This window comes from Rhinatrema bivittatum, chromosome 1, assembly GCF_901001135.1.
Source record: "Rhinatrema bivittatum chromosome 1, aRhiBiv1.1, whole genome shotgun sequence".
Classification (NCBI taxonomy): domain Eukaryota; kingdom Metazoa; phylum Chordata; class Amphibia; order Gymnophiona; family Rhinatrematidae; genus Rhinatrema; species Rhinatrema bivittatum.
The window spans coordinates 189,224,150-189,249,729 of NC_042615.1; the positions used below are offsets into that span (position 1 = coordinate 189,224,150).

Genomic DNA, 25,580 nt, shown 5'->3' on the forward strand with positions numbered 1-25,580 from the left:
TGGCTAACTAGAATTTTCCCAGTTATATTTATTTATTTATTTATTTAAAATTATTTATTTGCCTAACTGATAAAATTTTTCTAAGCTATGTACAATATATTTTAGCAATACACCATATTTCAGTAACAATACACACGAAGGATCAGTGAAAAAGGACTTTTATTGAATCTTGCTCACCGATCCTATCTTCGAGTTTATTGCTGCTAGCCATCTTGGATCGGCTTCCGCTTTGTTTTTTTGGATCATAATTCAGTAATACATAGCTAGATATCTTGGATAACAGAATATCTTTGAATATTGGGCCCTATTATAAACTTAGCTAAAAATGGAAATGGAACAACCTTCCAATAACTGGGCAGAGTGGATTCACTTCTTCTGCTGTCATCTACCATATTACTATATCTCCCTTGTCAGTGACACTCTACTCCAATCTAAGCAGGTACCTGAGGCAATGAGAAATGGGATTTGAGCCTGGTATCTCTAGTTCTCAGCCCACTGCTCTAACATCTAGACCACTCTTTCTCTTTCAGCATAATCCCTTTACCACTCAATTCAAGGGAGACATCTGTTCCCAGTTATTTTGAAACAGAGACGCCAAATAATTTACTACCCAAATACATATTTTGTGTACATAGAAACTTCTGGACAAAAATGCTGCTTTATTTTTATGCAGTGGGATTGAATTATGAATATTCTGCAAATCAATCAGTGTCCTAATAAAAAAACAGTGCTTACTTTGGGTTAGTGTTGAAAACTTTACATAGTGCCTCAGCAGACTGCATTCTTTTAAAGAAAATTTGTTTTCAGTTGATCTTGTAGTTATATTTTGCCTTCATAACTAAAAGCATTATAGGTTTTATCTTTTGAATTTTGAAGGAAAAAGGTTAACGTTTCTTCTTGGAAGGACAACTACACAGTTAAATCATTTGGATCTGTCAGGCCTGTTTAGCTTATAAATTACGTTGTACATTATTTCCAGGGGGACTTGTTTAATTTGTGGCTTGCACTTGAATTTAATAATTGCATTTCATTCTTCTGTTTTGCCTTTTTTTTCTTTTGTTCTGCAGACAATGTTGAAGATGAAATGGAAATGGCCATTGTGCGACATCGCCCTGAGGCACTTGAACTGCTGGAAGCACAGACCAAATTCACAAAGAAGGAGCTTCAGATCCTTTATAGGGGATTCAAGAATGTAAGCACATATCTCCCTGAGTTAAAATCACGCCTCATGTTATTGTATAAACCTGGCAAGAATTCCTTTAAGGCAGCCCTTCCATGGAGATTTGCAGCTTCTTTACTCTCAGCAATCCTTTCTATTTTGAAACGTGTGCTATATTATTTTTAATTGATGTTTTCTTACAATGGTGAACTATCTAGTTTGGGGCTTGGCATCAACAAACTTGAGATACCTGAAAAGATTTGAAAATGGAATAAAACTAAAAAAATAGGTATGTATATTCTTTGGAAACAAAGTGGGAGATGTTAATGAAATTTCCTGTGTCGTTTCATTTTAAAACAAAAACATGAATACAATTTCATTTTTTAAAAACAAGACTGTCATGGAGGCCAAAAAAAACCCTGTTCCTCCACATTCCACCCTTCCCCTTCCTTTTCCCCATATCCTTTTCCCCTCTTCTTGAAAATGTCTTCATGATGAAGGAGCAGTGCCCGATCCCTCCTGCCATGCAGCTGCAGCTATTCAAACTACTGTCCCCATACTAAATCTTACTAATCTTATTTTTAATATGCTTCACACTGTGGATTAAACCAGCCCATATTTAAAAGACCTTCCTCCCCTTCAGCATCCCAGTCATATAATTGGACAGAATTTTGGATTAAAGAGTGAGGATTCATTACTGCATTACACAACATCGTAATAGTAAGCTCTACTAGCACAATGACACCTTGCTTAGAATAACGCATTGGACTAGTTTGTAGGGGTGTGCACACAAAAAAAAATGGTGTTTTTTATTTGTGTAAGGGGCACGCCAAATTTGCTCCTTACTAGTATGGTAGCTGTGCCTCCACAGTCCTGTTTGCCAGTAGTGATTTAAGTGCAGGAAAGTGTGTCTGTGAATCCTTGAAACTCCCTATTGGGAGGTGCCCTAGGTTAAATAAGCTTCCTGTGCTCGGGTGAGAGCAGGAGGGGTTGAGAGGGCCCTTTCACCATGAGGGTGCTGGAGGTGGTCAAGGCCTCTCCCATTTGGGAGGTCCTGGTGTGGGGGGGGAGGGAGGGGTCTTCCCCTCCCAAGGGAAAGGACCTAAAGGAGTGGGTCATCTCTGAAACAGGGGGATGCTCCTGTCCAAGATAAGTGGCTGGGGCTCAAGTTTGGGATTGCCCAGGTCTTCTGGGAAGGAAAAGGCCTTGGGGTTCAAGAGCCTAAATTCTTGAGAAGTATCGCTGAGAACGCTTTTGGAAGTCCAAGGAAGAGGGATTTCTTCAGGCAGAGAGTGTTGAAGAAGTGTGGAGGAACAGAGGCTTGGGGAGCTCAAAGAGAAACTGTCTGCCAGGGGAATGTCCTATAGAAATGCTAACTGATCAAAGGCTTATCCAAATTTGAGAAGTAATATGTGATTTCTGAAGTGGCTGGGCTGATGAGTAAATGAGCTCCTGTGAGACAAAACTGGAAGGTGCTTGAAGAGTGTAAACCTTTCCCCCCTGTGAGGTCATGGGGTTGTCTAGTCCCTGAGCCTCCCAGTGAGCCCCTATGCCCAAGAGCTGTTCAAGATGGGAGGAGCTACATTTATGGTTGTTTTTTTTTTTCATTTTGTTTGATGTTTATTTCAGTTTGTTTCATTTATTAGAAGTGAAAAGAAAAAAGGAAAATAGAAAACAAAAGGAGAATAGGGGTTCCCACACCCACCTAAATAAAACCTCGGCATTGACAACATTTAAAAATTAAACCTTCCCCCAGGCTTTCCTCTCCCCTCCCACTTTCCATGGAAACCTATTTCCCCTTTCTGAGGGGTCCTCAAAGTTTAAATGATGCAGGAGTGATCCCCAGTTGCTCCTACCCCACCAGTTCCCATTTTATTGTACGGCTGTAAGCTGCGTGGCCAAACAACAACATGGCATCGGCCTCAGGGGACTGCGGATTGTCCTGCTCCATTTTGACTTTGGAGACCTCATGGAAGGGGTAAGGAGCACCCAGGGAGAATAGGGGGATAGAGGAAGACTTGGGGTGGGATTTACATTTTTAAATGTTGGCAGCTCTGGGGAGAATTTGTTGGGGTGGGGGGTGGGGAGTGTCCTTCCTTTACTTTGGGTTTTTTTTTCTTTCCTTTTGGCTAAGTTTAATGGCCTTCTCCATCCCCACCCCTAATTGATCCCCAGTCCTTTAATCTGGGTCAACCCCACTAATTTTTTTTTTAACTTTATATTTATTGAAATTTCAAAATAATCAACAAGTCTACAAACTTGTTGTAACATACATGAGAAGCAATAAACATTAGTAGTATATATATAAAAATAAGAAAAAGGGGAAAAATCTGAAATAATTAAGCCAAATTCACCTCTCATGTAATATTAAGGGAATATGGGGGAGATACCTAGATGAAAAAGAAAAGAGTGAGTCATACGAAAAAAAGTGATTGAAGGAAATGAGAGGCAGCGCTTGATAACGGACAATACAAATGCCAACGATCAGATGTCAAGCCAAGTTACCCGAGGGACGGGCGTCTAAGTAGGAACATAAATGTACGGGATCAAAAAATATATGTTTGACTCCAAAGTGAATAATAACACATTGACAAGGAAATCAAAGAATGAATTTAGCACCTAAAGCCAAAACTTCAGATTGCATAAGAAGAAATTGTTTTCCGACTTTCCTGAGTGGATCGAGTAATATCAGGAAAAATCCAAACTCATTGACCAAGGAAAAGGGACTGTCGATGTCGAAAAAAACAAAAACTTAGGATCAAATCTCTGTCTTGTGAAAAAAACAAAAGAAAGAAAAAGAGGCCCATGTCTCAAAATCTCAATAACCATGGGAGATTCCACGAATTGGGACAAGTCCAAATCCCGCTCAGGAGTTGGCTCGGTCAAATTGAGGTCCAAAGATTTTGTCATGTAAACTTTGGCAAATGTAGGCATTATATATTTAACCATATCAATCGGAGAAACTAAGTTAGATTGAGGAAAATTCAAAAACCGCAGTTTGAAATAACAGAATTTTCAATATTTTCCAGTTTCCTGGAATGGAAAAAATCTGATTTAACCAACATATCTTGGACTTGCATACCCCACTAACTTTTGATCCTCCTACTACTGGCCAGAAGAAGAGAGCACACATCACCTATTCATACTTGCATCTTATCTTCTCTGTCACCCAGCTCCAACCTCATAATTTGACACATGGTGCTAGCATGTCTGGTGAGATATATGGAGCCATGTGCGACTCAAACTGTGACGGGAGCCAGGTTGCAGAGGAGGCTGATATGATATTAAATGCTGCTTGCTGCAACTTACTGGCCTGGGATGGGGGGGGGGGGGGGAGAGGTGCTGGAGTGGACCAGAGATTGACAGAGAGGTGGAGAAAATCAGAGATTGGATTAACAGGCACAATTAATATATTTTCCATGGGATTCTTCTAAATATAAGGCCATGGATGGCAGCCCCTGAAGGTTATTGAGGTAATTCAGTCCCGAATGGGTGACCTTGCAAATGGAATTTTTGTGCCATGTTCAAGTTTTCTTTTCTTTGGCTGCCATTTAAATCCTCTTCTAATTTCACTTTCAGAGCTAGTGTTCTGCTCATCATCATCATCGTTATTATTTATATTACAGTTTACCAGCTAGTGAGTTCAAATCATGTTACAATAGGGGACCAGCCTCTTTGACATCACCCGCAGGCCTTTTTTTAAGCTTCCTGTGCCACTGTTTGCCTGCCAGATGCGCCTGATCAGAGAAAAGTGGTAGAGGGGGTGCTTCCCTGCCCTGAAAGCTGCTTTTTGCAGCATTTCCAAGCTCTTTTCTTCTGCCTGCAGTCATCACTGTTAGCTAGCTTAATAGCCCCACACCCAACATAATGCCAAAGGTCCCATCCCTTTGAAAATCAGCCAGGAGCCTCTTTTAAACCTCCTGTGCTGCAATTAGGCACTGGGCAGCTCATGCCCCTTAGGTTCCCCTTGAAAGCCCCAAGGAGAGTGTGAATGTTGTTTGGAGAGATTTTTCTAGGTTTAGGTATGAATTAAGTATGTGCTTTAATGTGGAACTAAGCCACAGGTAGGGAAAAGTAATTTCTTGTGTGTCTGGCCATGGTAAATATGCACAAGGGGAAAAAAGTTTCAAAGGCAATAGAATAAACGTGAGTGGTGTTTAACTCAAGTTGCCCCTGTTGAAGAGGTTTGGGAATCTGTAGATAGTGAGTTATATTGAGGTCGATATTCAAAGTGCATTCAGCGTTATTTGCCTGGATAAATAGGACTTACGTAGTTAGTGGTTGCTGAATATATGCCTACGTGCAGGGCCGATGCTTAGCCATATAAGTCACTTATCCAGCTAAAAAGCCACATAAGGTATGGGTGTGTAGTGGGCAGATCGGGGCAGAGCAATTTAGCTATATACCTTACCTGGCTAACTAGCAATATTTGGAGTTAGCTGCATAAGTTATACTGCTAACTTAAATGCACCCGATCGCAGATCTAAACTTAACTGGTTAGAACTTAGCTGGCTAAGCGCTTAGTTCTATACATATATTCAGTGGCTTAGCTGTGTCACTGAATATACATCGCAACTTAATCAGGTAAGTTCTATCCTGCTAAGTTACTTAACCAGCCAACTCTGAATATAGAGCCCATTGTTTGCAAGTGAATGCAAACTAAAGCTCTAATTATTTATCTTATTATGGCGGAAAAATCAGATTTCATATTTATTACAGAAACTTGGCTGCCAGAAGAGGGAAGAGTTTCTCTTCCTCAGGTCTGATCTGAGGATTATGAGATCATATTTTGTTCTAGGGCAGGAAGCTGGGTGGTTGCGATATTTAAAGATAAATGGGTGGTGGCCCAAGTTTCATGTAATACTGTGGGGGATTTTGAAGTACTTTTATTGTGTTTAAATGGACATCTGGTAATAAGGTAATAGGTAGAATATCCCCCCCCCCCCTACCCACACACACACAAACACACACATTTGGGATAGTCTTCCTTGAAAGAATTTATAGAGAGAATTATATGATATCGTTTGATTGACCCAGTTTGATTGTAGCTAGGGATTTTAATTTATACATTGACTATGTAGGGAATACTAGCGGGCAGAATTTTTTATTGCCCGAGCTGACCTAAATTTAGGGAACGCAGTGTGGTTGTCTCTTCATTCTTACTCAAGTTCATAGCACCTAAAACCAGAATATTTGAAACAAATTCCATTGACGAGAAAGCAGCCATTGCTGCTGTCAGTAATTTTTGGGAAGCAAATAAAATTGATAAAAGGGAAACTTTGATAAAATGAGGAAAATAGTTAAAAAATAGTTAGAAAAAAACTGAAAGGTGCAGCTGCAAAGGTTAAAAGTGTTCAACAGGAACACGATGGCAGGTTTTGTAGACACGTATGGAACTTGTTGCCAAGTCGCTAGCTGGGGGTGAAGGTGGAGGTTAAATACACATTTCCGATGACATCATCAACCAGGGACGCCCCCCGAGGTTCTCGCCGAAGAGGCTTTAAAGGCAGGGCCGGTGACGCACGTGTGCGCCTAGGAAGGCCCAAAGTCATCATGGGTGGCGACGGCATCCATGCAACCATGAGGAGTCCCGGGGAATGCGGCGGTGTAGACTGGCCCGTGCCGCGAGCAGACCCAGGGAGGGCAGAAGAGCGGTGCCAGAAGTAAGTACACGCAGTCGCAGCCATCTGCGACCAACAGGCATAACAGTAGACAGCAGAGGGACACTGCTGGCAAGTGATGGCATATATTACATTGGAAGAAGAGGAGGTGAATGAGCCCCGGATGTTGTAGTTGATGTTGTTGAGTCCTGTGATGGAGTTGCCTGGGTTAATATGTGAACAGGGTTGGCATCAGCATTTCTGGCAGGGTCTGGTTCCTGAGTTGGTGTCATTGTTGAACAATTTGGTGTTTGGTGGTGTGTTTTCGTTTGAGGTTTGAGGCTGTCAGTGGCTTTCCACCCATGGCCTGGACAATGATACCACTCTCTCATAGGCCATGGGTGGCAATCTTTTTTTTTTAAATCAAAATGTTTCTCCTGCAAAAATTCAAAACTCTTAGACTTCCATGAACAGGTTTGATAGTACTCTAAAAGTACTGAATAAGCAGACCAAGAATAATTGTATAAGGACATGCAAAAATCCATTTGTCTTCTATGAAATAATTCAGGCATGAGAACACTGGTCCACTTAAATATCTGAAAATTAGGACCAAGAGGATTTAAAATTAAACATTGCTATGTGCATTCAATAAAAGTACTTTAACCTTTAATATTGAATCAATGTACATAGGTCATAACAGTCTGCTGTTCTTGGGTATTTTCATTTAAATTGTATCCTAAGCAACCTTCCCTTTCATCCAGAATAATATTTAAGAAGATTCAATGAGATTTCACCTTTATTTAGCTTTAACCAGGGAGTTTGCAATTAATGACACACAAATCCAAAGGTATGGGTGCCTGAGCTAACAGGAAATGAAATGACTTAACCAAAATCACAGCAAGTAATAGTGGGAGAAGAAGGGATTAAAACTTTGGCCTCCTAGTTGCTAGCCCATTACTCTAACCACTAGACCATTCTATCATACTATATAAATAGCTAATCTGCTGAACTGATTTCTATCCCATGCTCTTTTACGTTATAGGTGAGGTACATAAAACATCCACAATCAGAAAACAGACAAAAATAGGTACATACGGTGTTACAGTTCACAGCAAGGTCTGACCATAATACATATAGAAACTTCCAAATGCCAGAGGGCTGTAACACATAAAGCCCATCATATCGGAATCAAATCATTATACCAAACTCTGAGATAATAAGTAATGCTTCCAATTGCTTCCAAAACATCAACAGATCCATCGAAGCTCTCAGGTCTCCCCCAATCTCACCATACACATAGAGGACACATCTAAGGTTACAACCCAAGGATGTGAGAATGCGAGACAGTCTATACTATTTCAACACCATTGCAATGCACTTAAAGCCGTGAAAATGGTATTTAGAGGCTTAAATTTAATGTGCCACTGCACTGGAAGCCAGTGCAACAAGCATAAAACTGATTTAATATGAACTTTAAGGCTTGCACCCAGTTAAAACCTAGGCATCAGTATTCTGAACAGTTTGAATCACTTTGATAATATTCAGGGGTAAGCCCACATATAACAGATTATGATAATCAGTCCTGGAAAGGTCCTGTGCCTGGAGGATTTATAAAAAAAACAATGTTCTTTCATTTGCAATGATTTCTCACTAATAAAATGACAATATATGCTGTAGAATTTAATTTACCTTGCTGTAAAATCCATCATCAGGCTGCCACAGAAAGCTTGAGGCCTTCTTCACACCATAGGAGAAAGAGCATCAACTGCGTGTAATACTTCTACAGCAGATGAAATTCAATGAAATTATTTAATGTGATTCAGCCTTAAATGTTGCATACGAAGAACTCATGGCACGTAGCCATGAAAAGAAAATGATACCGCAGAATCAGCCAGTTAAGTAAAAATATTTCCTACAACAACTGATCCTCTCAAATAAATGCACTTTCAGAAGCTAAAATAAATATGTTTGGTGCTGCACGCTATCATGTGTTCAATTCCCAGGCCTGGTTTCTGATCCCTGCATTGAAGAAACAGCATGCACACAGGTCCTGAGAGTAGAAAGTCTTAGTCATTGTTCAATGGTGATATCTAGTGGCCAAACTCAATGTGCACATACCAGGTTCTAGAAAGAGCCGCAATTTCTAGCACTGGCCAAGGGCTGTCACCAAATTGCTGGGGTAAGTAGAGGGGTTATAACATAGGAAATAACCCCCAGGTAGTTTTGAATGAAGGCCTATTTGAATCTGTGCCAGGCTTATGCTTTTGAATGTTTTCCACTTTCCATGAGCCTTATTTAAACCAGTTCTACCTATCAAACAGTTCTGAAAATAAAAGGAAATGAGCTTTGTGCACAATATTTGATATTTTTTTAGGTTTCTAAAGGCAAAGCCCTGAACCCTTACAATGAGCTGTCTATATTTGTCCATCACCAAATCAAGCACTAAGCAAGTGGAAGTACAGCACAGTCACACTTGTTTTCATATTGGCAGAGCTGCTGATGTATCTTCAGTAGCCAGCAGCAACAGCATGTTTATTTAAGACATGATTTTCCAGCCAGGGAAGGAATTTGGGATTAGAGTCCTATGCCCCCTTCTCTCCTCTTCCTGCCCCCTACCACTTCATGATGCCACTGAGGCCTACCCTCTCCTGCCTCTAAAAAACACCAATGAGCCTTGTACTTCAGTGGCAACCAGTCATGTTTCCTTCTTCCTGTTCTCCCCCCCCTGGTAAACCCATCATTCCTGAAAAGAGAAGCACCATCAGTTGAGGAACAGGAGGGCTAGGACAAATATCACCAGGGTGCCAAAGGGTGAGGAAGATTATCAAGGGGAAGGATGGACATGGAAAGAGGAGAAGAAGCAGGAAAACTGGTATTTTTGGAGGCATGGGGACCATAACAATCATCTCCTGGCAGGAGTAGAGTAGAAGGAGTGTCACTATTCTGTCATGCTGCACAACTATACAGATAGCTACAAACTCTCATTCAACTCTATACACAAAGACAGGCCCATTCTTAAACTTCATTAAAATGTATTCAAGAACACTGCAAACTGGAAAACATGGATCTTATTAGAGGATGAAATAGAGGGTAGGAATAGACTGGAACAAATCTCTGCATTGTATCACAGATGGATCGAGAGCTTTTAACAATTCTCAGCTCAACAAGGGAAAAAAGCAATGCTTTCTGTGGGGTCTTACAGATCTGGGTTACATGGAGTTGCAGGGCCAGGCTTATCTGAGAACTGTCTAAAACGGAGGGTTCTCGTAGAGTGAAGTCAAATCTCTCAGCGTGCACAACTTTCTGCCCTGGATGTGACCCGTCAAAGCAAAGGTTACAATCTGTGTTAAGATATACACAAAGTAAACCTGCAAATATCAATTTTCAGTACAACCACTAGATAACAGCAAAGCATACAAATTTAAGAAATTCTTTATATACATGTCAGTCACCACAGAAGAATCTCAAGGGGTCTGAAGATGAACTTCATTGGGTAGCAGATGAGCATCAATAATGTGAGGGAAGTACAGTGTGGAAGGGGAAGGAGCCAAAGAAGGAAGAAGAGCTGGAGTATCAGCACCAGGAAGGGGATATGAGGGAAAGGAAGAGCACTCTCACCTTCGGAAACCCAAAATGTGTAAAACCTATTATGGGGCATGCATTTGTTTTGAAATGACATGAAAATATAATAAAATACTCCATTTTCATTTTGTGTCATTTCAAAATGAAAAGAAAACCCTAACCAAGTCCATTGAACTTTTCTTTTACTTTCAGAATGTACCACTGCCACAAAACCCTCCCAGCGCCACAGTGATCAAACATATTACCCCCTCAACAGCCCTTTCCTAACCCCCCCCCCCCCCCAACCTTTCTTGTCCCATCTTACCCCCATGCATGAGGTTGAAATAAATTGAAATAAGGCAAAAGCAATTCCCAGTTCCTGCCTGCCAGGTCCCTTTGTCAAAAGGACCCTGGCAGGCCTTAGGTTGGCACCATTTTGTTGTACACTAGATGTGGGTGAAAACCGCATTTGTCTCCATTCATAAATCTTGTCTTATTTTTAGAATGGGCACAACATTGTGCAGTCTCTTAAGGATTTGCATTAATCCTTAAATCATAAATACTGATTCACTATTGTTTTCAACAACTATCTACAAGATAGTGGGGTTTTGTGGATGAAAGATTAGAGCAAACTTTAAGAGGTCTACACCACTTTGTCACCATTTTTAGAGCTGGCACAGTTTTATGAATGGGGATAAACACAGTTTTCATGCTGAATCCAGTGCTAAGTAGTGCTGTAATTTAAAATGCTTGCATGGGCTGAGGTATCCAATGTTGCCAATAAGATGGCACCATGCACATGGTACCCTCTTCCCATTTCTCTCTTCATGGTCTGTTCTGAGCCAAGTCATGAAAAACTAAATTGGTCATAGCTTGCAAGATTGTGGTGGTAAGTCAGGAGAGCTAAAGTTGGAGCCCATGCAATAGTTTAAAAGGATGGGGAGACTGAGGAGCACTGTCTGAAAGCACCAGTGGGGGATAAGATGTAGATAGGAGCTCTCTCACCAGTGTCTGCGGCCATCATGGAAGTGGCATTGCCTTTGCAATGGCCACAGTAGAGGGCCCAACATGCTATAGGCTGGGTGCCCAGTGGCCGTGTGGTGCTGCACTTCCTATTCTCCATAATTAAACTTCTTCCTTTTTACCCTATTAGCCCCGACCCTTTAAACCCCACTGACTAGCTGTGATTTTTTATATGCCATCCATAGCAGAAGTAAAGTTATGCAGTAGGGGACCTGGCGTGCGCTTGTGCATGTAAATACTTATGTGCACATTTCGAGTGACCTTCCCAGAATGCCCATGACCCGCCCATGCTCTGCCCAGACCATGCCCACATCTTGCCCCTTTGTTAACTTTTGGATTTGTGCTCATACAGGCAGGGCCGGTGCAAGGGGATTTGGCGCCCTAGGCGAGCCTTCTCCCTTGCACCCCCCCCCCCCTGGGTCGCGCCACCACCCCCCGGTCTTGGCCCCGACTCCTACCTCATTCTCAATCACGCCCTCCGACTGTGTGGTTTTCTGGGTCACGAGCAGGTTGGGCACTGTTCGAGGCCCGCCAAATCTCCACTCCTTTTTGCCACCGCTTGCAGCCCCATATGCCTCGCACCCAGTGGCGCACCAAGGGTCTCCGGCGCCCAGGGGCCAATGCATTTGTGTGTCTCTCCAGCATCCCCCCTTAATCCTTCTTGTACTAATGCTTAAGGTCACAGAAAATCAGTGGTGTCGCTAGACAGAAGAATTGTTGGGGGGGAGTCAAAATGACATTTCTTCATCACACCCACCTCTATAGCATGGACCCTGCTATAAAATTGGTTATAAAAAAAAAAAAAGTGTTAATAAAAAAGTCCAAAGGGTCTTCTGCGTAATTTTAAGAAGCTTGCCAGTTTCATACTATAAAATTATTTGATAGCCTCATTCAACTAATTCTATATGGCTATGAGAATGATACCTGGAATATATAGGAAGGGACAGAATGTCAATACAAATCCTGCACCTCCAGTTCTGTAACTCTGTGCGTCCACTGAAATTCCCCCAAACAATGGAGCTTGGATGTTTCCCTTACAGCTCATTATACTAAAAGATATTTTCAAATGCTGGTGTCACCTCACAGTAACAGCAGCACAAATAGCTTCCACTGCCAGGCACATTGTGAACTAACACAAAACCCCGCAAAAAAGACACTCAAAATCTATTCTGAAATCCCATTGTAACATAACAGTAATAACACCAAGGACTCAAACAACAATAACCCTACTTGTGAAAAAGCAAGGGTAAATATTACACTGGGTCCTAGAATACCAATACCCCACCTACTGTGCAGACAAAAACTGAACTGTAAAACGCATCACGCCAGACTCTATACAGTGTAACAATGGAAAAACAAAATTTTACCATTCCTCATGAGATAAATCAATAAAATCAAGATATATAAATCATGAATCATAATTATAAAATCATACAAATAAAATAACTTCAAAATAGCTGATGAATAGAATATCCAATAAAGACTCAAGCAAAGTTTGAAAGCTTAACCAAACACCAATAAAATATTTCAAACAGCAGACACATCAATTACTACCCAATAATTAAAATGGTAGTCAATCAAGAAAAATGAACTTAAAAAGCCACCTTTACTTACCCTCTCCAACAGTTCTCCTACTCCTTTCCCTTGCAGGCCACACCAGAAGCAGCAGTAGCTGCTGAAGCTGTCCTCACAGTCCTCTTCCTTAGGGACTAGGGATGTGAATTGGGCTTCTGATGATTGAAAATATTGTACGATATTTTCAAAATCGTCAGAAATTGGGGGCTCCCCGAAACCGATAGGAAAACCCCACGAAATTGTTCGTGGGGGTTCTCTTATCGTTTTGGGGAGGGCAGGAAAAACGGCACACAAAAATAACCCCTAAACCCACCCCAACCCTTTAAAACTAATCCCTTAGCTTCCCCCACCCTCCCAACCCCCAAAAAACCTTTTACAGGTACCTGGTGGTCCAGTGGGGGTCCCGGGAGTGATCTCCCACTCCCGGGCCATAGGCTGCCACTAATCAAAATGGCGCCAATGGCCCTATGCCCTTACCATGTGACAGGGTATCCGTGCCATTGGCCAGCCCCTGTCACATGGAGGGAGCACTGGATGGCATCTTTAAAAATGGTGCAGGCCATCCAGTACTCCTACCATGTGACAGGGGCCGGCCAAAGGCATGGATACCCTGTCACATGGTAAGGGCAAAGGCCATCGGCGTCATTTTTATTAGTGGCAGCCGACGGCCCGAGAGCGGGATATCGCTCCCGGGACCCGCACTGGACCACCAGGTACCTGTAAAAAGTTATTTGGGGGGTTGGGAGGGTGGGGGAAGCTAAGGGATTAGTTTTAAAGGGTTGGGGTGGGTTTTTTGTTTATCGGCTCGGGTGCAGCCGATAAAAAAAAGCCCGATCGGGCCAGACAAAAAAAACCCCACGATGTGAATCGGAACCGGAATCAGAACCGCTTCCAGTTCCGATTCACATCTCTATTAGGGACCACAACCAGTCTCTTCTCTCTCTCACACACACACACATACCAGTCACACCCTCAGGACCAGTTTCTGTTTCTCACACACCAACCTTCTCCCCAACCAGTCTCTCTCTCTCACACACACAAGCACACACATACCAGTCATCTCCCTGATCAGTCTCTCTCACACACACACACGTCACCTCTCTGGCCAGTTCTCTGAAGCTCTCACTCTCTCTTATTTACACAAAGGCTTTCAATCACACACATGCTCTCTCTATTTCACTAACACCAAGCTCTCAGTCACACACATGTTCTATCTCACTTACAAACAGGCTCAATCACACACATGCCCTCTCTCACAGCCTCAAGTCAGCCAAAAACATGCTCCATCTCTCTCGCACACACACATTGACACATACAAGCACCCTCCCTGTCTCACATATACACCACACACATACAGAAGCACCCTCCCTTTCTCACATACACATTACACTCTCACAGAAGCACCTTGATTTCAGACTTGCAGCATTTTTCACTTTTACTAAAAGTGAAAGTGATGCTCCCAACCATTAAATAAGAAAACCACATTCCTATCAGAAGGCGAAATGACACCTTTCCTTCAGGTTCTGTCCTCCCAAGGGACAGCCACCCACACCGTACAGCTTCTCTTGTTTTACGCTTTCAGGCAATAAAGCAAGTGTCTTTCTTCAAACTAAATGGGAAGATTCCAGTCTTAGTCATTTAAAAATATACATTTTCTAAAGGCTTAAAAAAATAAAAAGCAAAACCGTTTCAGATTGGAACTATTCTAGTCCTCATGCTTAAATTATGCTTCAAAAAAAAACCGCTAACCCCACTTGGCATCACTATCTTAAATTTGCGATTTTGCTGAGATGAACATTTTAAATACTTTAATTATTTTTTGCTTTAGGATTTGTCTCTACCCACTTTGTTAAATTATATTTTCCAGAAGAGGGATGCTTAAAATTCAGTAATTTCATCTTTCATCCAACTTTTCAAAAGTTGCGCTACCACCACAAAAGTTGAGGTATATGTATTATCACATTTCATTTTTTTAAACTGGGAAATTCCTTTCTCACATACATACCACATACACACGCACAGAAGCTCCATTCCTTTCTCACATACATACTACATATACACACACACACACACACACACAGAAGCACCATTCCTTTCTCACATACATACTACATATACACACACACACACACACACACAGAAGCACCATTCCTTTCTCACATACTCACCACATACACACCACATCTCACATACACACAGAAAGAAGATCGGCGCAGCCGGTCTAGCTGATCACATGGCCGAAGAAAGGAAGATCGGTGCAGCCGGAGACCGGGCGCCGTGGCAGGCAGCCAGCCCCAGACTCGCCCTGCCTTCCCCCCAGTGCCACCCTCCCAACGCCCCCCTGTTGGTCCAGCGGAGGACCTGGGAGCGATCTGCCGCTCCCGGGGCCTCGGCTTCCACTAAGCAAAATGGCACCGGTGACCTTTAGCCCCTAACATGTGACAGGGGCCAACCAATGGCACTGGTAGCCCCTCTCACATGGTAGGGGCTGAAGGCCACCGGCGCCATTTTGCTTAGTGGCAACCGAAGCCCCGGGAGCGGCAGATCGCTCCCGAGTCCTCCGCTGGACCACCAGGGGGGCGTCGGGAGGGTGGCACTGGGGGGAGGCAGGCTGAGTCGGGGGCTGGCAGAATTTTGAAAGTGCACTTTTTGCCCTTTCAAAATTCTGCTGCCTGCCATGGCGCCCCCTATGTCTCGGCGCCCTAGGCACAGGCCTAGCTCGCCTAGTGGTTCCTCCAGCCCTGCATACAGGGACATACGTGCATACTCGGACGCTCCTTAAAATCCACATGGCACGTGCTGGCCTGAGATACGTGCATATCTCCCAGCTTTGGCACCTGTAGGGCTTTTAAAATTCACCTTTTAAAGTACCAGAAAGAGAAAAATGATTATGCCTGAAGCATCTTTCAAAACATCATACAGTGTCTGCAGATTCATGGGGGTTTCTGGACAGCAGTGGAAGAATTTTTGCATACCCATCCCAGGAGTTAATTGTTCATACCTATATAGTACTCAGAAAAAATGGTGTCAAGTCTGGTTGCAGAGAAGTCAGTGGATATACATCCTTCCCAGATGCAGTCCAGTATTACAAACTTCAGAATTGTGTGTCAACTAATAATGTAGCAGCTCTGCTTACATCAACTGTCTGCCCCTACTTGTTAGATCTGAAATGCCAATTATTGCCTAACAGTCATGAGGGCCCTATAACAGGAGTTTGATATCATTCTGGGGGAAGGTATAATGGCAAAACCATTTAGTAGAACCTTCTGTTGCAAGAGGCATGAGCCCCTCTTGCCATGGCACAATTGACGCAACGGTTGAGCCCCAAGGTTTGTGCCACCAGCAGATGAACAAGTCTCTGCATGGCCAGGCTAGGGCAAGGGCAAGGAGTCTAACTATGGGCAGATCTGAAGAGCAGGCAGGGCTGAAGCTGTGGCTGAAGACAAAGCAAAACTGAGGCTGAAGACTGTGGCTGAAGACAAAACAAAGCTGAGGCTGAAGACTGTGGCTGAAGATGAAGCAAAGCTGAAGATGGCTTGGACAAAGGTTTAGACAAAGACAAAGCAGCTGAGGCTGAGGCTGAAGGCTGAGGCTGAAGGCTGAAGACTTCATCCAGGCTGAAGACTTCTTCAGACTGGAACTGAAGATGAAGGCAGGCAAAGCAGGCTGAGGATGAAGACAGGTAGGCTGTGGCTGAGGACAAGGCAGGCTGGAAACATGGCTTGAATGAAGGCAAGCTTAGGCAAAGGCAAGCGACCTGTGGCTGAGGCAGTTCTGTTTGCACCACCAGGGTTTAAATATCCAGTCTTGTAACATCAGGAGGCATAGAGTGCATGAGTTCCTGCCATGGGGCCTTCATAGCTCAGCACACACCACTCGCACATGCCTAGGATCAGGGCAGAAGCGGTGGCATGGAGTGTTGGAGCATGACTGGCGGCATTTGGGTGAGTGCATCCTCTCGTAGGGCTATCCCTCTCCTCCAGCCCAATTAGAATTTGGAATTATACCTAAATATATGAATGGGACATTAGGTGGATGTACTCCCAGACAGGCCTGGATTTACCAATAAGTATACTAGGCCTGTGTCTAGGGCAGCCAAAATCTGGGAGCACCAGGCTGGCTGAAAACGTATTGGCTCCCAGCTGCTCTGAATCTCACTCAGCAGAGAATAGCCTTCTGCTTCCTGCTTTAGCCCCTCCCCTCCCAAACAGCATAGAGAACAGTAGAGGGGGAGAAGATTTGGAGCAGGCAGCAGAGGAGAGCAAAGTTGCTCTGCTCCATAATCCAGCCTTTCTTCTCCGCAATGTGCAGGGAAGACAGCACTAAGAATGTCTAAGAGTGGCAAAATCCTATATTCATCACTGCTCCCAGGGTGGCTTGGTGTAATGTGTCCTGTCTACCAAATAACATAAGCAGGTGCTGTTAGAAATAACACCCTCAAGATATAAGACCAAAACTTGGTAATATCTGGCTCTGCAACGGGAGAATGGTTTCTGGTATTATAACTGGGACATGATTGTACTTTTAACCATCAATTTGCTGACACCTCCACCAGCGTACCCACATTTCCACCAGTTCACCTAGACAGTCCACCACTTGACCCAGAACCCACACCACTTAATCCAACCTCCTACTCAAAAACGTCAGACAAAAGGCAAGGTATACATGTACACCACTTACAAAACTGTGACGGTGTGCGCAAACTACTGAAATCCACTCCAGAATGTACCTAAACCATTCAATCTGATGCTATGGCAGCAAGGAAGAGATGTAAGCATGGCTATGAAAATGGTTATAATCCAGTATCAAAGAAACTGGTAGGCTGGATAAAGGGTTTATGAAGGAGGTACCATATTTTACCATATCAAGGTGAAGATCTGGGGCTATTCTATTCTAAGCCGTGTAATTAGGAAGATAATGGCAGGGAGTGGATCCTGTCACACAAAATATTCTCCCACAATTATGATACATCTTGCAGGATGATTCTTCTCCACATGAAATAGGTCCTTTTTAATTAATTTTTGGCCTCTCTTTCTTTGACACCTTGAGAGTGGTGAAATATAATATCAAATGGGATTTTCAACATTAAGATTTAGTTAGGAGCATGGAGCTCCAGGAGATGAGATTAAATACATATGCGGATCTAAAGCAAATCTTAGGTGGAAGGGAGAGCTGTAATGTCTGAGGACAGGGTGCCTCTTGTTGGACCTCCTGTGTAGCATAACAGGGTGATTTTGTAGGTATGATGAGGTCAACGTTCGAAATTTTGGTACAATGGGACTTGTCCTTGCAAATGCATTCTAGAGATTCTTGATAGATTCTTGCTTGTCATAGATGAGAAATGGGTTTATTTCAGCACCCTATTCTTTTGAACCAGTGCTGACATTAAGACAGGCATCTGGCCTGCCAACATTTGCCATCCAGAAAATAGGGTGACAGAAATTGGCAGTTTTTCATTCCTATGTGCAGGATGCAGAAAGAGGGGAGCAGGGCCTACCTGTTTAACATGCCATACCTATCTCACAGAACCTATGGGCTGGCCCTTTTCCAGTTTGAGACACTTCACTGTGACCTGGGCAGTCATGTGAATAGAAAAGGGCAGGCTCTTTCATATGGCAACAAGAGACATTCAGTTGCATTGACTTGGAAAGGAAGAGATATGTAGGGATCAGCTGATCCCTCCTTATACCTCTACTCATATGTCATGCAATGCCCTGATGCTGTAGTCATACATCCATGTGGCATATAATATGTAGGAGTTTTGTCATGTTTGTAGTGGCTAGCATTGATAAAAAGATATCTCTTACTAGTTACCAACCCATGCTCAATGGAACGCACATCCTGTGGTGGGACATACCAGATCACTAGTACAGACACTAGGCGGGATGAAATTATATCCTGAAGCTGGACAGTAAGGGTATTTGGGTAGGTGCCAGAAAGATCCATCACAAGGGGGCAAACCCAGGATTGTGCAGGTTTCTGTTGGGATGATGAGATCAATCTATTTTCAGGATTTCCTAATAATGACCCAGGAAGCCCTGGTATAATATTTTTGCTAATTATGAAAGGTGGGCACAGCTTTTAATGAGGGAAGCATGGGCCAAATTTGTGACTACTTCATGCCTGTGACAGGGATAACAGAACCAAATGAAGTGATTAGGACAGATGTCAAGGATGAAGGATTTCTCCCCCTCTTTACTCCACACATGGTGCAGGCAGCCAGAAGCAGCTGCAAAGCGGTTGGATGCATCATTGTCTGATGCTCTGCTGGCAGCAGGTAGGGTGCTCTGTCACCCCAGGTGACCGCAAGCAAGTTTACTGGGTACAGTAGCAGTAGATGGAGGCAGGCTAGTTTAAGTGGGAGGGCCTCTGACAGCAGTGGAGATAACATCTGTCTTGCTGAACCTATGGGCCCAGCTGGTCTCTCAGGAAGCAATCAGCAGCAGGAGAACAGGAAGAGGGTAATTAAAGTTGTAAAGTCTGCATGACTTGGGACAGTTTAGATTTGATGTTATCAAATAAAGCAGCAGCTTTATTTATATCTGTAAGAATGACATGACATTTTATTTATGGTGATAGTAGATCTGTGAATGGAAGGGGTCTAGGGGTGTCAGAAATAATCAGAGCTGCCTATTTATGAGGCCATTTTACCACTTCATATATGTATTTGAGACATAGCAGTTTAAATTCAAATAATTGCTGACTGCATTTTAGCGAGCACATTGTTCTGTGGATTAGCTAAAATAATGCTAAAACTTTAGAGCCACTGCAAAATCTGGAACAAATTTGAGTACATATTCAAAAATCTATACATCTGTGAAAACTGGGTTTGAAAAATAGCTAAGTATGTACTCTGAGAAGGAGCAAAGGTTCAGCAGAGCAGCACTTAAAAAGTCAAATCTTACAGTCATTACAGTGCCGGCACTAAATGTGTGCCCTGATGCATTAAAAGTGCCATTGTTCTCTTTTTGTTGTTGCAGTTGCATAGCTCTGGGTCTTGAGCTAAAATTTACAGCTTAGTGGAAATCAGTGTGGATAGTGCTAGTGCCAGGCTGGGTAGCATCAGAACCCCATGATAGGTTTTTTTTTTGTTTGTTTTTTTAAGTCTCACTTCAAGGAGGTGACTGTGTGCCACGTTTGAATTGTAGTAACGTCTTACTCATGCATCTGGCTTCACGGTGATAAAAAGGAAATTTGTGATAACTCAGTGACAAAACCAGATTTTGCCCTTGCTGCCAAAGCACAGTGATGATTTTATCTGACATGGACATAAGCAATTAAGTTGTCATGCTTGTTCCACTGCTTCAAATTTATGAAAAAGGAAAGCCACCCAAGTCTGCACAGATAAATCTTACAGTTGGACAAGTCATGCTGAGACTTCTTGCAGGACTTATTGCGTATAACACCAGTATCACAATATTTCAAAGATTCATTCCCTTGAGATATAGCAGCTAAATAATTATCATTTGCAACCTATTATTTTTGTGCAGCTATATCATAATTTGACCTAATAGTATTTCAATAGATTTCTAAGCTCCAAAATCTGGGAATACATATGATTAATGTTAAATGGGTGCTATGTTACAAGCAGCAAATAGATTATGTGACAGGTCACTCAAGGAGCCCTCTACCATCACTTTGAGGAACCCTGGTCAGAATTCTGGGTGAGGGAGACTACTTAACCTCTATTTGTATGCAGTAGTTGAATTTGTGGAAATCGCTGGGGAGTGCAGTTATATTGTAGGATAGCAGAAGCTGTTGGTTACTGCTTGTTTCTTGAGAGAAGGTATGGTATCCTGAAGAGCCTCTAGATGTCAACAGGTATGGTCAAATTACATGATGCATGTGTATTGTATAAATCTGGGAAATCATGTGAAATGTTTCCTATAAGAAGGATTGGGGAGAGAAGTCCTGTAGAGGGAGTCTTCTTCCATTATAGATTGCTGGGCTCGAGGTTTGCTGGCTGGGGAGCAGGTTTCCTCAGGATGGCCTCTCTTTTGAGAAGGCCCTGCCGGAAATTTCCTCCTCAAGGGGAAAAGGCCTGAGTTGGAGAAGTGCCCCCTGGGAAATGACCATGGCACGTGATCTGAGCCCCAAAGGTGGAGGAGCATATGTTTGGTTGGACGTGTGTTTTGGACATGCATCCATAATCCCTGATGCAATAAGGGGATCAGTGTGTCCAAAACACCATCCATAGCAGCTCATAGCTAATAGCTCTCATCATGTGTAAATGGCATGTTGATGAGGCTATTAGCTAGTACCCCTATTATAAAAAATAACTGTGCACCCGACGTGAACATGTTAACCCTCAAGACTTAACACCAGCCCCGGAGCTGGCGTTAAGTCTTGAGGAGCCCCAAAAATTTAACAGAAAAGCAGAAAATACTGCTTTTCTGTGGTTCCTCTGACTTAATATCGTCACAATATTAAGTCAGAGGAACCACAGAAAACAGCAAAATGGCAAAAAAAAAAAAAAAGTCTTGATGGCAGTCAGGTTCGGAAAATTAAGTGTCCATTTTCCTAACCTGCACACAGCCACTTCTCCTGGGTGCCTGATGCCGAAGAGGTGCTAGAGATGCACAATATCCCCTAGTGCCTTCTTTTTAATGCAGCAGCTCATTAGCATACTGCATCACGCGCTTGGGATAGGTGGATAGGCGAGCATTAGGACAGCGGGCACTCAATCAAGAGTGCCCATATTGCATCGGCCTGATAGTAATTTTCTTTAATACTAACAGAATCTCTGCAACCATTCAGCACCATTTCACACCGAAAAAGCCACAGAAGGGTAAGAGCAAAGGATACTAGAGAAAGTTCCTTGCTATTGCTTAGATGGGCATTGAGTGGAAACCTCTGTCCTAATGCTCGCCTATCCACCTATCCCAAGCATGTGATGCAGTATGCTAATGAGCTGCTGCATTAAAAAGAAGGCACTAGGGGATATTGTGCATCTCTAGCACCTCTTCGGCATCAGGCACCCAGGAGAAGTGGCTGTGTGCAGGTTAGGAAAATGGACACTTAATTTTCCGAACCTGACTGCCATCAAGACTTTTTTTTTTTTTTTTTGCCATTTTGCTGTTTTCTGTGGTTCCTCTGACTTAATATTGTGACGATATTAAGTCAGAGGAACCACAGAAAAGCAGTATTTTCTGCTTTTCTGTTAAATTTTTGGGGCTCCTCAAGACTTAATGCCAGCTCCGGGGCTGGTGTTAAGTCTTGAGGGTTAAAATGTTCACGTCGGGTGCACAGTTATTTTTTATAATAGGGGTACTAGCTAATAGCCTCATCAACATGCCATTTACACATGATGAGAGCTATTAGCTATGAGCTGCTATGGATGGTGTTTTGGACACACTGATCCCCTTATTGCATCAGGGATTATGGATGCGTGTCCAAAACACACGTCCAATCATGGGTTAACCTATGCGCTAGCCTGTCTGTGACCAGTGAGCGAGTACTGATGCATCTTAAGTGGAACACTTTATGCTAAGAATATGAGAACCATGGTCTACTGAGAGAATGGAGGAACCAAGGGACAATTGCAGGAAAATATCAGCATGGGGGATTTTTTCAAAACCGGCACATGCATCAACATGCTAAGTCGACTCTGAAACCTGGCAGAATTAAGCACAAATATCTCCAAAATAAATTTCACATTTTCCTAAGTAAATAAAAGAGCATACTCTAGACCAACAGTGAATAAACAACATTGTAGACCCCCATTCTATCCATGCAAATCAGTTGGGACCACCCCACAAGTCTGCTTAGCAGAAGACTTCACCTTAGTCACACATGTAGTACACAGACAGACCCTCACCAAATATAAAATGAAGAGGTACTAAAGTATAAATAGAAACATGCAGACAAAAGCTGAACTTGAAACCGCAATAAGTCAGACTCTGTATGGAATGTAAAAACAAATATCATTCCTCACTAAACATCAAGCAATAACATCAAGAAATATAAAGCATCAATCATAGTTAGGGATGTGCATTCATTTGCGACGAAAAAGGAAAGAGAGATTGTTTTTCCTATTTCGTCGCATTTCAGGGGGGGGCAATGAAATGACAAGAAAACCCACAAAATTTTGTGTGGTTTTCTTATCATTTTCGGGGGGGAGAAAGGGCACATTGAAAAAAACAAACCCAAACCCACCCCAACCCTTCAAATTTAATTAATTGTGACCCCCCCCCAAGACTTGCCCGACCCCCCCCCCCAAGATTTACCGAAGGTCCCTGATGGTCCGTCTGGGTCCCGGGAGCAATATCCCCCTCTCGGGCTGTCGGCTGCTACTAATCAAAATGGCGCCGATGGCCCTTTGCTCTTACCATGTGACGGGGCTATCGGTGCCATTGGTCGGCCACTGTCACATGATGGATGGCCCGAGCCATTTTTTAAGATGGCGCTGGCCGTCCATTGCTCCTACCATGTGACAGAGGCTGGATAAGTAGGACTTTGACTTATGTGGTTAAGTAGCGGCCACATAATATGTGCTTGCATTTAGTGGCTACTGCTTAGCCACATAAGTCCCTTATATGGCTAAAAAGTTATTTATATAAGTTGTAGGTGGAGCAACTTAGCTGCCTAAGAGAGAGAGAGAGAAAGAGAGAGAGAGAGAGATTCTGTAGAGGCCAATATGCAACTTTGCTATTTATACCACTGTAGGAGAGGGTACTTTTAACTCAAGGTGGGGTAGCTTGATGCACTCTCTACCTAGCTTTAATCAAACTAGGTAGAGAGTACATTATAAAAATCAACTTCTGTTTTACCTTTCATCACTCCAAATGACTGAAAATCTTCAGTGATATCAACTTTGCCATTCGTACCTCTGACTTTGTATGTAAAACTGCCCCCCCTCCAAACCTACCCCACCCCACTAAACCCTACGCCGAGTTAAAAGTTCCCCCTCTTACAGTGGTATAAATAGCAAAGTAACATATTGATTTCTCTCTCTCTCTCCCTCCCCCTTTGTAATAAAAACCTTTCCGGTCAGTAACGTGCCTACGGTGGATTAATCAGCATGCGTCGCAAAAATTACTGCAGCATGTGGAAATTACCTGTGCAAAATGGGAGCATGGAAATTAGCCTAACCATGCCCCCTTTTTATCACAGGCGTTATTTTCTCTATATTTAATAGCTTTTTGATGAATCTAGGCCTAAGTCACTTAAATAGCCATCTTTTAATATCGGGCCCTAATGAATTTAGAAAGTCACATAAATTTTGTTCTAATATTTCCCAAACACCAATAAAATATTTCAAAACAGCAGATACATGAAATAACACCCCAAAATTTAAAATAATTTAAAATTAAATAATTTAAAATCTCCAGGTCTCCATACCATTAAATAAATAAATAAATAAATATCTGGCATCTTTTGATTTTCCAGAGATTGTTGGGAATTTGGGTGAAGAAAGCCACACAGTCTTTATCCTCTCTCTCTCTCTCCTTCACACACATAAGCACTCTCTCTCTCATGCACACATGCAAATGTTCTCGTAAAGACATGCAGGCTCTCACTTTTTCATGCACACATGCAGGTACTCTCATACAGATATGTAGGCACATTCTCATACACATGCAGGCACTCACACACACACGTGTGCTCTCTCTCTTTCATATACACATGCAGGCACTCTTTCTCATACATACTTGCAGGCTCACTCATGCACGTATTCTGGCTCACTCTCTCTTTCATACACAGAAGGCTCACTCATGCACATATTCAGGCTCTCTCTCACACACACACACACACCTCTCAGACATCCTCCTTTCTTCTGGGCCTTGGACACACCTGCACTGCTCATTTACTGCTGGAGAGGAAGTGGGAGGAAGTGGCCCTGCAACCACCAGATGAGTTCTTCTGCTGAGCCTGTAGGCATTTCTTCGGGCTGCATCAGGTTGGGCTCCATTGCAGCCATGCATAGACTTCACTTGAGCCACAGTGGTTTTGGCTCCATCACAGCCCCGTTAATACCTCCCTCAGGCCGTGATGGGTTGGGCTCTGGTGTGAACCCGCCGACACCTCCCTGGTCCGCGGCCCCGCACAAGACCTTGTTCCATGGCAATCCCTCAGCAAGAGCTGAGATGAAGACCATGTGACCAGTGCAACCGGCCCACCAGGGAATGCCCGATCCCCCGATAGGCCAATCCGCCTCTGGAAGGAACTGTGTCTAAAGTGAGAGGAAATTGTGTTTACTGTGTATGCTTTAAACTATTGGAGGGGAGAGTGTAAAAAGTAATTGTAAGTAGTTCTCCTATGCATAGAGAAAGAGCATATCATTTAATTTGTTAAAGAGTTAATGTTTTCTTGCAACTGCTGCAGTCTTATTGAGGAAGCCTATGTACCCTGATCGAATATTGTTTTTCAATTCATTGTTATTCATTCTGACTGCTAGTAGCACCAGAGAGTAATTATTTGTTTGTTGGAATACATCTTCAGAGTGAGTCCCTATTTCCTAGTTTACAGTGACCTTTGGTACTGTGAGAAGATAACAATCAGAAGGGGTCATGGAGGGGATTCACATAGGGTTAGATCCCTATCTATAGTTCAATACATTACTCCCTTTTTCCTTCTGGGTCCAGGTCACTACATCACCTCTCTGACCAGTTGGTTATTAGAAAGATTTAAAAGAACTTCCATATACAGAGCTGGATCTATAT

The 25,580-nt window shown here is 42.9% G+C and overlaps 1 protein-coding gene across 1 annotated transcript in view; it reads left to right on the forward strand.

Annotated features, from left to right (window-relative positions):
• The first annotated feature begins 1,066 nt into the window (after window positions 1–1,066).
• Window positions 1,067–25,580, forward strand: part of KCNIP4 (potassium voltage-gated channel interacting protein 4) — a 203,014-nt gene continuing 178,500 nt past the window's right edge. The window contains exon 1 of the mRNA XM_029590312.1: window positions 1,067–1,192. Within this exon, the coding sequence (XP_029446172.1) occupies window positions 1,085–1,192 (108 nt within the window). The 5' untranslated portion in view covers window positions 1,067–1,084. The remainder of the gene's footprint in view (window positions 1,193–25,580) is intronic.